At 50.3% G+C, this 12,884-nt stretch overlaps 1 protein-coding gene across 1 annotated transcript in view; it reads left to right on the top strand.

Annotated features, from left to right (window-relative positions):
• Positions 1-5,769: 5,769 nt before the first annotated feature.
• ULK4 (unc-51 like kinase 4) overlaps positions 5,770-12,884 on the top strand; it is a gene marked incomplete at both ends in the record, with an annotated part of 268,478 nt that continues 261,363 nt past the window's right edge. Inside the window, 3 exons of the mRNA XM_080715872.1 lie at positions 5,770-5,907; positions 7,960-8,059; positions 10,196-10,335. Coding sequence (XP_080571998.1) covers positions 5,770-5,907; positions 7,960-8,059; positions 10,196-10,335 — 378 coding nt within the window. The remainder of the gene's footprint in view (positions 5,908-7,959; positions 8,060-10,195; positions 10,336-12,884) is intronic.

The raw sequence follows: 12,884 nt of genomic DNA, 5'->3' as shown, positions 1-12,884 counted from the left end.
AACAAAACGGCCATGAACAAACTTTCTTTATATAATTCAAATTAATTTTTTGTGGTACTAGGGATTGAACCCAGGGGCATTCTGCTTTCAACCTACACCCCCAGCCCTATTCTATTTTATTTTGAAACGGGATTTGGCTCAGGTGCTGAGGGCCTTGCTCATTTGCTGTGGCTGGCTGTGAACTTGTGATCCTCCTGTCTCAGCTTTCCAAGTATTGGGATTACAAGCGTGCACCACCAGGCCCGGCTAGCCATGAACTTCCTAGTCAGAAACACACACACACACACACACACACACACACACACACACACACACACACACACACACACACTTTAACTGTGCGAATTTCCTGGAATCACCTAGGGAAACCAGGTTATGAAACCCCAGAATTCTCTACCGTTTCTGGCAATTAACTCTTAAGATTACCCAAAGTTGGAACAAACTAAAGGATATCGCATCAGATTTTATCTTTACTAATTTGGGAGTGGTCGGTGAAGAAAGCTTTTCCGTACCAAAGTTGCCAACGATACAGATATTAGTAAGATTCTTGGGAAGGCAGGGTTAGAGTATGAGACGAAGTTCACCTGAGAGCGCAGCGCACTCTGGATAGCGGCTTGATTTGCTTTTGTGTTTTGCAAAGTGTGGCCCTTGTGCAGACATTAGCATCAGCTGGTAACCTGGTAGAGTTGTAAACAGGCACCGCCGAGGCAGGGTTAGATGTGCGCGTTTTAACCCGCGCCCCAGGTGACTTCGATGCTGGGGTAGGAGTCCCCGAGCAGGCCCCAAGAGGCAGGAGGGCGCACGGGGCTCCAACGTGCCCGGCGGGGCGCGGCCTACACCGGCCGCACGAGACCCGGGAGGGGGCGGCTCCTCAGCTATAAAAGAGAGGACCGGGCGCCGCCCTCCCTTTGGCCCAGGAGCCCAGATGCCCCGCGCCCCCCAGTGGATCCCGAGCAGCCCGCACTGCCAGTCGATCTCCCGAGGAAGCCGGAGCCACTCTCCGGTCCTCACGCCCCATCCTGGCCAGGTCAGGACAGACTGCGCGCCCCCGCTGCCCGCTTCCAGGCCCGCGGGGACCCTTCCGGCGTCCCGCGAGCTGCCATGGACACGGTGTGGCCGACTCCAGCCGCCGGGGGTGCGCGGCTGCCGGGCACGTTCCACCCCGTCCCGAGCAGTGGGCTCGTCCTGGGCTGGGGCGTGGCCACCTGCTAAGCTCCGCCCTCTACCTCACGTCCGGTCCTCAGCCAATGGGGAGGAAGGCGGGCTAGTCAGTCCTTCCGGCGTCCCGTCTGTTGCCCTGGAGACTGGCCGGGCGCATCCAAACGCGGAGGGGAGCCGGGCGTGCGAGGCCGCGGAGCCCCGCGCGTCTGCTCGGCGAAATCGGTTTCTTCTCCCCCATTTCGGGCCCGTGGGCCTGCCCGGGGTGGAGGCCGAAGCGCGCCCACTCGGCCGGGCTGGGTGGCGGACTGGACGCATCCCCGTAGCCCATCGACCACCGCAGGTGTGCCCGCGAGACTGGAGTCGGGGCTGGAGCCCCCTCAGCTGCGCAGGCGAGCGTTCAGACCCCGAGGGCGCCGCCTGCGCCCCGTGCAGCCCCGCGTGGACCTCCGGCTTGGCGTGGCGCAGGTGCCCAGCTAAGACCCCGCACAGCTCCTTGGGGGCTGGGGTTCAGGATCTGGCCACCTGTTCCAGCACCTGGGTGCAGGGGCGTGCGGCGCTCGTGCCCCCGGGTCGGGGGATGGGCGTTGTGGGCGCCACCCCTTAGGAGCCGGGGCGGGCTCCTGGGGTCCGCCTGGCGGTGCTGGCTGGAACCTGCGGATCTGGCTAGGCTGGGGAAGGGGCTAAGCGTCCTGGAGCTGCGGAGGTGGGGGCGAGGGCGGCGGTTAGGCTGCGGTTCCAAGCCTGCAGGTAATTCCTTCTGTAGTGCTCCGGGGAGGGCACCTGTGAGCGCTGGGCACAGAGCGGCTCGCAGTTGAGCGCGCACGAGTCGCCCTAGGCAGTGATTAACGGATCGCTGGGCCCCGCCTCTAGAATCTGATCCAGGTGCCGCCTGATAATTTGAATTTCTGTTAGGTTCCCAGGTGGTGCCAGTTCAGCACGCGGAGGCATAAAACAGGACGTGGCGTGCACGCTTGTAACTTCAGTGTCTTAGGAAGCTGAGATAGGTAGAATCGTAGGTTCAAGATCAGCTTCAGCAATTTAGTGAGGCTCTCAGCAACCGCACGAGAGACCGTTGAAAAAGATACAGCTAAGGGTGTAGCGTGGAGATTCAAATACCCCCGAATTCAATCCGAGCACCACAAAAACAAAAACTTGGTAGCCAGGCGTGGTGGCGCGCGCTTGTAATCCCAGCATTCGGGAGGGTGATACTGGAGGATAGCAGTTCGTGGACAGCCTCAGCTAGTAGTGAGGCCCTCCGCATCTTAAAGCATGTTTCAAAATAATAAGAAATAGAGCAGGGGGTGTAGCTCGGAGGTCGAATGCTCCTGGGGCTTCCATTCCTAGACCCGCAAAAAACAAAAACAAAACAAAAAACAAACATGGCGAAAGTGGGAATGGTTTTGATCTGCTGTTTTCGCCTGGTCTCTTTACCCTTTGCTGAATGCACCGTGTGACTCGCTCTGATTTCAGGCTTGGGCGCTTTCCAGGCAAACTCCTCCATTTAAAAAGACTCAAGACGCCACTCTCAGCGAAGACGACTGTGCCAGTGTTCTGGGTCAGACCTCCAAAAAAACGCAGCAAGTGGACTCTGGAGGTCAGGCGAGTGGGAGCTTCAGGGGAGCGGGTGAGGGGGAACAACTAGCCGGTCACACTTCATTTACCTTGTTTTGTGTGCTCATGTCCTATTGCACAAATAAGGAGCAACAGTTTTAAAATGTGTTAGGCCGCCGGGCGTGGTGGCGCACGCTTGTAATCCCAGCATTCGGGAGGCCAGACCAGAGGATCCAGGTTCACAGACAGCCTCAGCTGTCCTGAGGCCCTTTGCATCTCAGTGAGACCCGGTTTCAGAATGAAAAAAGTAAAAAAAGGGCTGGGGGTGTAGCTCTAGAGTAGAATGCCCCCTGGGTTCCATCCCCGGTACTGCCAGAAAGCGGGGTGGCACAAGTTTGTAATCCCTATAATCCCAGCACTTGGGAGGCTGAGACAGGATCGCACAGGTCTGAAGCCAGCCTCAGCTGCTGAGTGAGGCTCTCAGCAACTTAGACCCTGTTTCCAAATAAAGTATAGGTTTGAGAGAATAGCCTGGAGGTAGAAAGCCCCTGGGTTCCACCCCCAGTACCACACACAGAAAAGTCTTTAATGAGGAACTGTTTTGATCCAAGTAAGAAGTTATAAAGTCTTAAATTTGCCAGAAAACTATCAGATCTAGCTTTTTAATTTTCTCTTTTCTGTTTTTGAAGTAGGGTCTCCTTGTGCTGCCCACGCTTTCCTTGAACTAGGTCAGCGATCCCTCCGCCTCAGCCTCCTGAGTAGCAGGGACTTGGGCAGAACTGCACCTGCTTGGTGATCAAATTCTTTAAGAAACTGAGCTGCAGAAGCCGGGCATGGTGGCTCAGGCTTGTAATTGCAGTACTTGGAGGCTGAGACAGGAGGATCGCAGGTGGTGGTCAGCCTCAGTAAAGTAGGCCCTCTACAACTTAGACCCTATTTCAAAATAACTCGGGCTGTGGGGTGTGTAGCTCGGAGGTAGAATGCCCCTGGATTCAATCCCCAGCATAACAAGCCACAGTTATCTCAGTGGGGTTAGTACTGGCAGTTAATTGCACACCAAGTACTCTGCTTAATTGTGGTTTCTCAGTAAAGGCGTCTGATCTAAATAAAACTTGACTCTTGAAACCTTTCTCTTGCATTTTAAAACCATTTAAGATATCAGTTATTTGTCTTAAAATTTCATCTTACTTGGTGGATCCTGACATAGCCAGTTGGCAAACATCTAACGTTTTTTTTGTTTGTTTTTTTCCCCGGTAATGGGGAATGAACCCAGGGCATTCTACCTCCGAGCTACACTCCCAGCCCTGTTTTTTCTTTACTCTGAAACTGGGTCTCGTTGAGTTGCCTCACTCGTGAACTTACTGAGTTGCCGTCTGAGAACCACGATCCTCTGGCCTCAGCCTGAATGCTGGGATTACGAGTGTGCGCCACCACGCCTGGCTTAATGAAGGTTTAACAGCTTTATTGAGCCTGGCCTGGTGCATGCTTGTAATCTCAGTACTTGGGAAGCTGAGGAAGGATCGCAGGTTCCTGGCCAGCCTGAGTTACTTTAAGGAGGCTTTCAGCAACTTGTTCTTTTTCAGAATAATAGGGCTGGAAATGTAGCTCAGAAGTAGAATGCTCCTGGGTTCATTTCCTCAGAACCACAAACAGCTTTCTTGTACCATTCTGTTTAAGTTTACGCTGGCCATGTTACATAGTAGATACCACTGACCTTTTGCTCTGCAATATTCTAGCGTTTTGGTGGCCAGGAGCCAGGATTTTTTCGGAGGGGAAGTCCGGGGGTTGAATGTAGGGGTGTTCTACTCTAGGGCTAAAGTAGCTCTTATTTTGAAACAGGGTCAGTGCTGTGGGCTTCCAGCAGGCCATAGATTTCTGTCATCAAGCTACCTTCTGTCCTGCAGCTATTGTCTTTGCTCTTGTCCTGAAACCAGCTGTAGATAATACGGAAATGTGTGTGGCTATGTTCTAATTAAAGTTTACAGAAGCAGGCCGCAGGCCTTATTTGGCCCTGAAGCCGATTTTACTGACTCCTGACTTTGAATTACGCTTGGATGGATGCGTTCCCTGTGGTAGAAATGTTACCACTTGATGTTCATAAAGCATTTCCTCTTAAGTGGCTTGATTTTCTCATGTGTGAAGCTTAGCTACATGTTAATCAAATGCCGTTTCCATTGCAACAGGTTTCTGTGGTAAGATATGGGCGGAGCTCTGGTGATGCGTGCCTTTAATCCTAGTACTTGGGAGGCTGAGATAGGATCACAGGTTCAAGGCCAGCCTCGACTTAGACCCTGTTTCAAAGTAAAAACACAACCAAAAGCCCTCCCCCCCCCCCAACAAGATAGGGGCATAGCTTGGAGATAGAATCCCCCTGGCTTCATTTTCTAGAAACACAGATATTGGAGAAAATCTCTTGTGTTCAGGTTCAAAATAGCTGTTTTAGCCAGGCATGGTGGCCCATACTCGTAATCCTAGTATCTGGGAGGCTGAGACAGAATTGTGCAGGTTCGAAGCCAGCCTCAGCTAGTTAGGCTCTCAGCAACTTAAGACCCTTTCCAAATATAAAATAGGTCTGGGGTGTAGCCCGGAGGTAGAAGGCCCCTGAATTTCATCCCAAGCACTACAAAAAAAACTTTACCATTTTTAAGATCTCGGTAAGAAGTTGAGTATCGATTTGTGACATATTTTCTTTTGCTTCTATATAATGACTAATATCCAGCCCTGGCAGGTGGATTTCATGAGAGTTATAGAACTCCTAGGCTTAAATATTCTGTGGTAATCATGCAACCAGTTTGTATTTATAGATGTCATTTTTATACTCTGGTACTGGGGGTGAACCCAGGGACAGTCTACTTCTGAGCAGCCCTTTGAAAATTGTCTTGCAGCAGGGTCTCGCTAAATTGCTGAGGCTGGCCTCAAACTTGGAGTCCCCATCGTAGGCTCCCGCATACCAGGATTACAGGCCTGGGCCACCGTGCCTGGCTTCTTACAGTCTTCTGGTTTTCACTTTAGGCGCTGGAGATGCAATCTTAATCAATGTGAGAAATCAGAGAAGAGATGGAAAACTTTATCCTCTACGAGGAGATCGGCAGGGGAAGCAAGACTGTGGTGTATAAGGGGCGGCGGAAGGGGACCATCAACTTTGTGGCCGTTCTTTGTACTGAAAAGTGCAAAAGGCCTGAAATAACCAACTGGGTGAGTGGAGTGCCTTCCGGTCTGGCTGGGGATGGACGTGGCAAGGTCGGGTCGCCAGGTCAGCAGCCGCCGGGGAATCTTAGGTACCACGGTTTCCTTCTGTGGTGCTGGGGACTGAACCCCGCAGGGCATCCTACCTCAGCTATACACCCCTGGCCCCATCTTATATTGTAGAGGCTGGCCGCGATCCTGCATTCCTAAGTACTGGGATTAGTCGTGCACCACCATGCTGGGCTCATGTTTTCCTCCTGAGGGGTGAGGGATCTGGCGAGCGCCACCAGTCCTAAAGGATAGTTTGGACATAACTAGGTTAGCGCCAGTTTTTGTTAGTTCAAGGAAAGCTATATTTATATTGGGATTGAACCCAGGGACACTTTACCCTGAACTTATACCAGCTCTATTTTGGAACAGGGTCTCGCTGAATCATGGAGGGCCTCACCTAAGTAGCTGAGGTGGTCCCCAACCTGTGGTCCTCCTGTCTTGGCCTCCAAGTACTGGGATTACGTACATGGACCACCAGGCCTGGTTTATACTTTATTTTGAAAATAGCGTTTTGCCAGGTTGCTAAGGCTGGTTTCTAGTGATCTTCCAGTCTTCCAAATACTGGGATAACAGGCATGCGTTTACCGTGCCCAGCTTGTACGTCTACTTCTTTGGTACTGGGGATTGAACTCCGGGGGCGCTCTACCTCCTAGTTACTAGGTGCTGAGTCTCACAACTTGCTGAAGCTGTCCTTGAACCTGAGGTCCTCAAGTTAGCGGGATTACAGGCGTGGGCTACCACATGTCACTCTAGGCACTTTTAAAGTTTGATACATGAATGTGAGACTCAGCTCTGCAGTAGCTGTGTTGCTTTACCACTTCTTGGGCTACATCTTGCTTTGATTAAAAAAAAATTGTTAAAGCCGGGCGTGGTGGCAAACTCCTATAATCCTAGTACTCGGAAGGCTGAGCCAGGATCACAGGTTTGCGGACAGCCTCAAGTAGCGAGACTCATCAGCCTGTTTCAAAAATAGGCCTGGAGGTGTCGCTTGGAGTTGCAATGCCCCTGGCTTCAATCTCCAGTACCACACACAGGTCAAAATACATAGCTTACCACCTTGATTTTTTAATTGTACAGCTGAGTGAGAATACATTTACATTACAATAACCACCGTCTTTCCATAACTGTAAAATCATATACCGATTAAAAATAACCCATTCCTTCCCTCTGCCCAGCTCCAGGCAGCCATTACTTTGTTAGGATTTGACTACCCTAGGTACCTCATGAGCGTGTATCATATTTATGTGACTGGCTTAGTTTTCAGGATATCCGCAAGGTTCATCCATGTTGTAGTAGATGCCAGAATTTCTCCTTTTAAAAATAACCAAGCCGGGTATGGTGGCACACACTTGTAATCCCCACGCTTAGGAGGCTGAGACAGGATCGCACAGGTTTGAAGCCAGCCTCAGCTACGTAGTGAAGCTCTCAGCAACTTAGACCCTGTTTCTAAATAAAATAGAAAACAGATCTGGGTGTATAGCCAGGAGGTAGAAAGCCCCTGGGTTCCATCATCAGTACCCCCCCCACACACACACAAAAACCCAAACCAGCCAGGTGTGGTGGCTCATGCTTGTAATTCCAGTACTTCGGAGGCTGAGACAGGAGGATCGCAGGTTTGAAGCCAGCCCCAGCAACTCGAGGCCCTCCGCAACTTAGGTTTTTTTTTTTTTTTTTTTTTTTTTTGGTGCAGGTCTGGGGATGGAACCCAGGGGAATTTGACCCCCGAGCTACACCCCCTGCCCTGTTTATTCTTTCTTTAGAAACCGGGTCTCACTGAGTTGCAGAGGGCCTCACTAAGTAGCTGAGGCTGTCCGCGAACCGTGAATCCTCTGGTCTCAGCCTCCCGAATGCTGGGATTACGAGCGTGCGCCACCACGCCCGGCTTTACAACTTAGTGTTGAGACCCTGTTTCAAAGTAAAAATGTTGGGGGAATAGCGTGGAGGTAGATGCTCCTGGGTTCCATTCCTAGTACCACACAAACATTTGAGTAAATGCTGGATTTTTTTTAGGTCCGCCTCACCCATGAAATCAAACACAAGAATATTGTAACTTTTCACGAATGGTATGAAACCAGCAATCATCTCTGGCTCGTGGTGGAACTCTGCACAGGTAAGTGTGTAAGAAGTGCTGTGAGTGTAGCCCTTCACGCCATGCCGAAAGATGTGCAAGTTTACTTTTCCTGGTGCTGGAGGATTGAACGCAGACTGAGGGGAAATGCTCTCTCTGAGATACACTCCCAGCCCTGTTACCTTGTGAATGTGTTATTGACAATCTATCACTAAGCATGGACTAGGGATGGGTGAAACAAATACTTGTAAAAAGAAATTATATAAGCTGGGCGTGGTGGCGCACGCTTGTAATCCCCGCGCTTGGGAGGCAGAGACAGGAGGATCGCGCAGGTTCGAAGCCAGCCGCACGCGCTGGCTTAGGAGACCCTGTTTCCAAACAAAAATGTAAAAATAGGTCTGGGAGTGTAGCCCGGAGGTAGAAGGGCCTCCAGGAACCCCAGTGCCACAAAAAAAAAAAAAAAAAAAAAAATATATATATATATATATATATATATATATATATATATATATATATAATTCAGTTTGGAGTTGGCTTTACCTTGGTAACTTACTAAAAACTCTTCTATAAAATTAGGAAAAATTTTTGTACTGAGGATTGAACCCAGGGATTTTTTTTTGTGTGTCTTGGGATTGTATGAGTATTCTGCCTCCGAGCTACACCCCCAGCCCTTATTTTGAAACAGGGTCTTGCTAAGTTGTGGAGGGCTGGCTGTGAACCTGTGATCCTCCTGTTTGTCTTCCAAGTTACTGGAATTAGAGGTGCACTACCACACCTAGCTACATGTGTGTGTGTATATATATATATATATATATATTTTTTTTTTTTTTTTGAAGGCTAAGACAGGAGGGTCACATGTTCACAGCCAGCCCTCCACAACTTAGCAATATACCCTGTTTCAAAATAAGGGCTGGGGGTGTAAAATACCCCTGAATTCAATCCCTAGTACAAAAAAGGTGTGGTGGCACAGGCTTGTAATCCCAGCATTCGGGAGGCTGCGACAAGATTGCGGTTCAGACAGCCTCAACTACTTACTTGAGGGCCTCTACAACTTAGACCCCATTTCAAAATAAGAAAATAGAGCTGGGGGTGTAGCTTGGAGGTAGAATGCTCCTGGGTTTAATCCCCAGTTCTTCCAAAAAAAACTATTGTTAGCATATTTCTCCTTCTACATTTGTTAATAATAAAACATTGATGTAATATTTTGCTTTATAAATTTCTCCAGTTATGTAGGATTTATAAAGCTTAGCCATAAAGGTGTGTGTGTGTGTGTGTGTGTGTGTGTGTGTGTGGTACTGGGGGTGGAACCCAGGGGCTTTCAACCTCCGGGCTATACTCCCAGACCTATTTTTATATTTTATTTGGAAACAGGGTCTCACTAAGTTGCTGCGAGCCTCACTAAGTAGCTGAGGCTGGCTTTGAACCCGTGCGATCCTCCTGTCTCAGCCTCCCAAGCGCAGGGATCACAAGTGTGCGCCACCACGCCTGGCGTAAGAGGGGATTTGGATTAATACTTGGACACCATCTTTTCGGCTTCAGGTGTTTCTGACCCCTGACTGTAGATCGTGCTGATGTGGGGAATGTTCCTCACTCCAACTCAGAATGCCCTCCTTCCGCTGCTGTTGGTTAACTCTGAACTCTCCCATGCCAGCTGGAACCTTGCTGTTGCCGACCTTGGCCCCCGTCATAACTTAGACCTTTCATGAAAGCTTGTTCCTGATACTTAGGCGATGGAGACGTGACTGGGAGCCCGGTGCGCTGCGCGGCTGGTCATCTGGGTGCCGTAGGGTGGGGTGGCGATGGCCTGGCCGTGCAGGAAGGCGTCGCCTGTGTCCTGGGGTGCTGCGCAGGACGTGAGCTGGCCGCACGTGGCTGCATGTGTCTGCTCTGGACATGATGTGATTGCAGTGTGCACTCGGGTCCGCGTTCAGCACCAGTGTTTGTGGCTGCTGGTTCTTTCCTGAGGGATCTGGGTGTGATGGTCCTCCCATCTGCTAGCTTGCTTGTCTTCTAGGTGGAGCAGGTACACCCTGGGGTGGCGCTGGAGCATGGGCACAGACCAGTGTCCCCCGACACGCCTTTCTCCTGCCGGGCTGCGGGGGCTCACCGTTGGCCAGCACTGATGCCTCACACCGAGGTCAGTGGGTTAAAGTAGGATTTTTAACCAACTTCTTGCAGGCGGCTCCTTAGAAACGGTCATTGCTCAAGATGAAAACCTCCCCGAAGACGTGGTGAGGGAATTCGGGGTCGACCTCATCACTGGGCTACATCATCTCCACAAGCTTGGGATCCTCTTCTGTGACCTCTCTCCTGGGAAGGTAATTCACTAATGCATGCGTTTTGACTTCCTAACTGCTGTCTGAACTGGGGTGCCTTCTCAGAGGTGGTATTACCTGTACTGAGGCTTGAACCGGTGGGGGTCTACCCCGGGCCTTTATTATGAAACAGGGTCTTGCTAGGTTGCCGAGTCTGTTGCAGAAGCTGACCTTGAACCTGAACTCCTCCTGTATCAGCCTCCCAAGTACTGGGATTACAGACAGGCCTACGCCACTGTGCTCAGCTTGGTGGTGGTGTTTTTTTTTTCTCCAGAACTGGGGATGGAACCCAAGAGGCATTCTGCCTCCAAGCTGCAGCCCCAACTCTTTATTTCAAAACACAGAATCTCACTAAATAGCTAAAGCTGGCCGCGATCCTGTAAACCTGACTCCCAAGTACTGTGAATACAGGGGTGTGCTACCATGCCTGGTTTTTCTTTTGGTGGTACTGGAAATTGAACCAAGGGGCCTTCTACCTCTGAGCTACACCACCAGCCCTATTTTATTCTTTTTACTTTGAAACACTAAGTTGTAGAGGGCCATAAGGAAGTAGCTGAGGCTTGCCTTGAATCTGTGATCCTTCAGTCTCAGCCTCCCAAGTACTAGGATTACAAGTGTGTGCCACCACACCTGGCCCCAGCTTTTTTTGGTCTGGGAATGGAACCTAGGGGCATTTGACCTCTGAGCTATACATCCCTGCCCTATTTATTTATTTTATTGGTGATACTGGGGTTCCTGGAAGCCCTTCTACCTTTGGGCTACACTCCCAGACCTATTTTATACTTTTTATTTGGAAACAGGGTCTCCTAAGCCAGCGCGCACAGCTGGCTTCAAACCTGCACGATCCTCCTGTCTCCGCCTCCCAAGCGCGGGGATTACAAGCGTGCGCCACCACGCCCGGCGATGCCCTATTTTGAAACAGGATCTCACTAAGTTACGGAGGGTAGCTGAGGCTTGGCTGCGAACTGCGATCCTCTGGTCTCAGCCTCCCGGATGCTGGGATTACAAGTGTGCACCACCACACCTGGCTCTCCCAGGTTATTTTGTAATAAAAAGGAAATCTATAGTACTATTTACTGGCTATTTTAGATTTTTTTTTTTTTTTTGCAGGACTGGAGATGGAACCCAGGGGCATTCTACCTCCAAGCTACACCCCCATCCCTATTTTTTTATTTTGAATCACGGTTTGAATTGCAGAGGGCCTCACTAAGTAGCTGTCTGCAAACCGCAGTCCTCCTGTCTCAGCCTCCCAAATGTTGGAGTTACAAGCGTACGCCAGCACGCCCGGCTTAAGTAGATCTTAAAACGTAAAGTGTCCCCTCCTGGAGCTCTTTGAGTAGTTACTTGTTGCTGTTAAGGTGTATTGTGAAGGATGAGCCTGTTATGTCTATAGAAGACTTAGCTCTTAAATCATAGTACATACGTAGGAAACCGTTATTTCACTTTGGCAAGGGCGTTCTTGGCTGTTTGATTGCTGATGTTACAAATCAGATGCTTTTGGGGGGCGCTCTAATTTCTATAAATGGGCCTTGGTGTGCTGGTCACGGAGCCTGCTTGGCTGGAGTTGCAGCCTGGGCAGACGCGGCCGTGTGGCCCCGGGTAAGCCGCTTGCCAACTTGGTTTCTTTCTCTGATACGGAGATAACTTTCAGAGTGGCTGCAGGTGACATGTGTTCAGGTCGAGCATCTGGGGCACTTCCTGGCAGAGCGCTCAGAGCCAATGGCATCCATTACTTGTGAAATATGTGCTCAGAGGAATTGTATATTAATTGCCTGGGAGTTTTTAATGTATGCTAATAAAAGCGGAATATTTCATTTTTAAACTTTATTTTAGTTCAGCCATCTGTATAGGATAATTAAACCTGAAAACTCCTTGAAGCCCTGGAACACACATAGTCTTCTGAATTACTCCTCTGCTTGTCCCGAGTCTATGGCCAGTCAGCTGTCACCGTAGCGCTAAAAGCAGCTACAGACGAGATGCAAGGGTAGGGTGAGGCCCTGCTTTGCTAACTTCTTAAGTTATGGACACCAAAATTTGAATTTCATGGAACTTTCACATGTCAAATAGTTGTTTTCCTCAACCACTTAGAAATACGAGTGTTCAGCCGGGCGTGGTGGCGCACACTCGCCATCCCAGCATTCGGGAGACTGAGACCGGAGGATCACGGTTCGTGGCCAGCCCCAGCTCCTTAGACCCCGTTTCAAAATAAAGGATAAAAAATAGGGCAGGGGATGTGTAGCTCAGAGGTCGAATGCCCCTGGGTTCCATCCCCAGTACCACAGAAACAAGTGTTCATAACTGTAAAAAAAAAAATTGATCATGCATTTGGGAGGCTGAGACAGGATCGCGGTGTGCGGACAGCCTCAGCTACTTAGACCCTGTTTCAAATGAATAAAAAATAGGGCAGGGAGGCCGGGCGTGGTGGCGCACGCTTGTAATCCCCGCGCTTGGGAGGCAGAGACAGGAGGATCGCGCAGGTTCGAAGCCAGCCGCGCGCGCTGGCTTAGGAGACCCTGTTTCCAAATAAAAATGTAAAAATAGGTCTGGGAGTG

The sequence above is a fragment of the Muscardinus avellanarius genome (assembly GCF_963383645.1).
Source record: "Muscardinus avellanarius genome assembly, chromosome: 18".
NCBI classification, from domain to species: domain Eukaryota; kingdom Metazoa; phylum Chordata; class Mammalia; order Rodentia; family Gliridae; genus Muscardinus; species Muscardinus avellanarius.
The sequence above is the reverse complement of the archived record's forward strand: the minus strand, read 5'-3'. Positions and strand labels throughout refer to the sequence as shown.